The sequence below is a fragment of the Sinocyclocheilus grahami genome, unplaced genomic scaffold (genome assembly GCF_001515645.1).
Source record: "Sinocyclocheilus grahami isolate Dianchi unplaced genomic scaffold, SAMN03320097.WGS_v1.1 scaffold1772.1, whole genome shotgun sequence".
NCBI lineage: Eukaryota > Metazoa > Chordata > Actinopteri > Cypriniformes > Cyprinidae > Sinocyclocheilus > Sinocyclocheilus grahami.
The window spans coordinates 140,958-142,537 of NW_015506951.1; the positions used below are offsets into that span (position 1 = coordinate 140,958).

Genomic DNA, 1,580 nt, shown 5'->3' on the forward strand with positions numbered 1-1,580 from the left:
GATTAACGGAGCTCCGCCCAATAAGGAGATTGGCGTGCACGTGTTCTTCCGCTGTCAGTGCACGACCGTGGAAACCGTACGAGAACTCACAGAGTTCTCCAAAAGCATCCCAGGATTCATCGACCTTTTCTTGAATGACCAGGTAACGCAATCGGGGGGGTTGGGGGGGGGGGGGGGTTATCTCTGTTATGTTGCGTAAAAAGTACAAGATTTCCAACTATGTAAAAAGACAATCCAAGCTCAGTTAAACTAAACGAAATCTAATGCACTGAATTGAAACAGAATGCAGATGTCGACTTAATTCGTAAATTCATTATTGCGCAAATTGTTGCATTCGGTTAAATTGAAAAAGCAGAACTAATTTTTTTGCGGATCAATCATGAAGTCAAGTGAAAAATGTTGCGCATAACTTGCAAAAAATTTTATTGAAATTGTGTGTAAAGTGATCGAAGGCAAATTGTCGCATCTAATGCAATTCGTTAAATACAGGCAGCATCCAAAAAAACCATTGTAAAATATTTCTTGTTGTTGCAAGAATTTCCCAAAAACACAAGCATTTCTTTGGTAAACAGTTCATAAAGAGATCGCGTGTATGTAGATAAAGTTATTCTCATGTAAAATGTACCATTGATTAGTTTAATGAAATGTGGGCAGAACACCTTTTAGTAAAAAAAATTGTTTGTAAAGTCATAAAGTCAGGTTATTGCATTTAATGCAATTCATTAAAAAAAATATTTCTCTGTAAATCAATCATAAAATGTTGCATTGAATTTTATTCACAAAATACAATCAGAATAAATTGCTGTTTAAAACGTTCATTAAACAGTTCTTGAGTACATTGTTGCATTTAATGTAACGCATTTCACTTTTTGTAAAGTTGCATAAATCATTGCATTTAATGCAGGCAAAACGAATCTTTGTGTGAAAAAAGTCATTATAGCATACACATTTGTCTCATTAAACGCAAGCAGAACGTATATTATTCTAATTACTTTCTTTAGTAAACCTTGTTTGTGAAACCCCAAAAAAATGTGACGGTTTACGCAAGAACGCTTTACATAGAAATCCGTTCAGCTAGCTCCCCTCCGCTCCTGCAGGTGACGCTGCTGAAATACGGGGTCCACGAGGCGATCTTCGCCATGCTGCCGTCGCTCATGAATAAAGACGGGCTGCTGGTGGCGAATGGGCGGGGCTTCGTGACGAGAGAGTTCCTGCGCAGTCTGCGCAAACCCTTCAGCGAGATCATGGAGCCGAAGTTTGAGTTTGCAGTGAAGTTTAATGCTCTCGAGCTGGACGACAGCGACCTCGCGCTCTTCGTGGCCGCTATTATCCTCTGTGGAGGTGAGAGAGTGTTTCCGTTTCGTTGACCCCTAGTGGTTAAAGATGAAACTGCAGCAAGATTGTAAGGGATGGGTGATATCTTATCATTTGCGATATACCGGTAAAATTTCTCCTTATGATAAGAATTAGTCTTTCTGCGATAATGACGATAAAGCCTAGTTGTTGACATATTTATGTGTGCGACTGTGTGGCGGAAGGCGGACGTCAAATTGAGGAGGAGCATTTTTATCGCTAAAGGA

At 39.6% G+C, this 1,580-nt stretch overlaps 1 protein-coding gene across 1 annotated transcript in view; it reads left to right on the top strand.

Moving 5' to 3' along the window:
• Positions 1-1,539, top strand: part of LOC107572547 (peroxisome proliferator-activated receptor delta-like) — a 4,157-nt gene extending 2,618 nt beyond the window's left edge. The window contains exons 4-5 of the mRNA XM_016258967.1: positions 2-142; positions 1,098-1,539. Of these exons, the coding sequence (XP_016114453.1) occupies positions 2-142; positions 1,098-1,367 (411 nt within the window). The 3' untranslated portion in view covers positions 1,368-1,539. The remainder of the gene's footprint in view (position 1; positions 143-1,097) is intronic.
• The last annotated feature ends 41 nt before the right edge of the window (positions 1,540-1,580 follow it).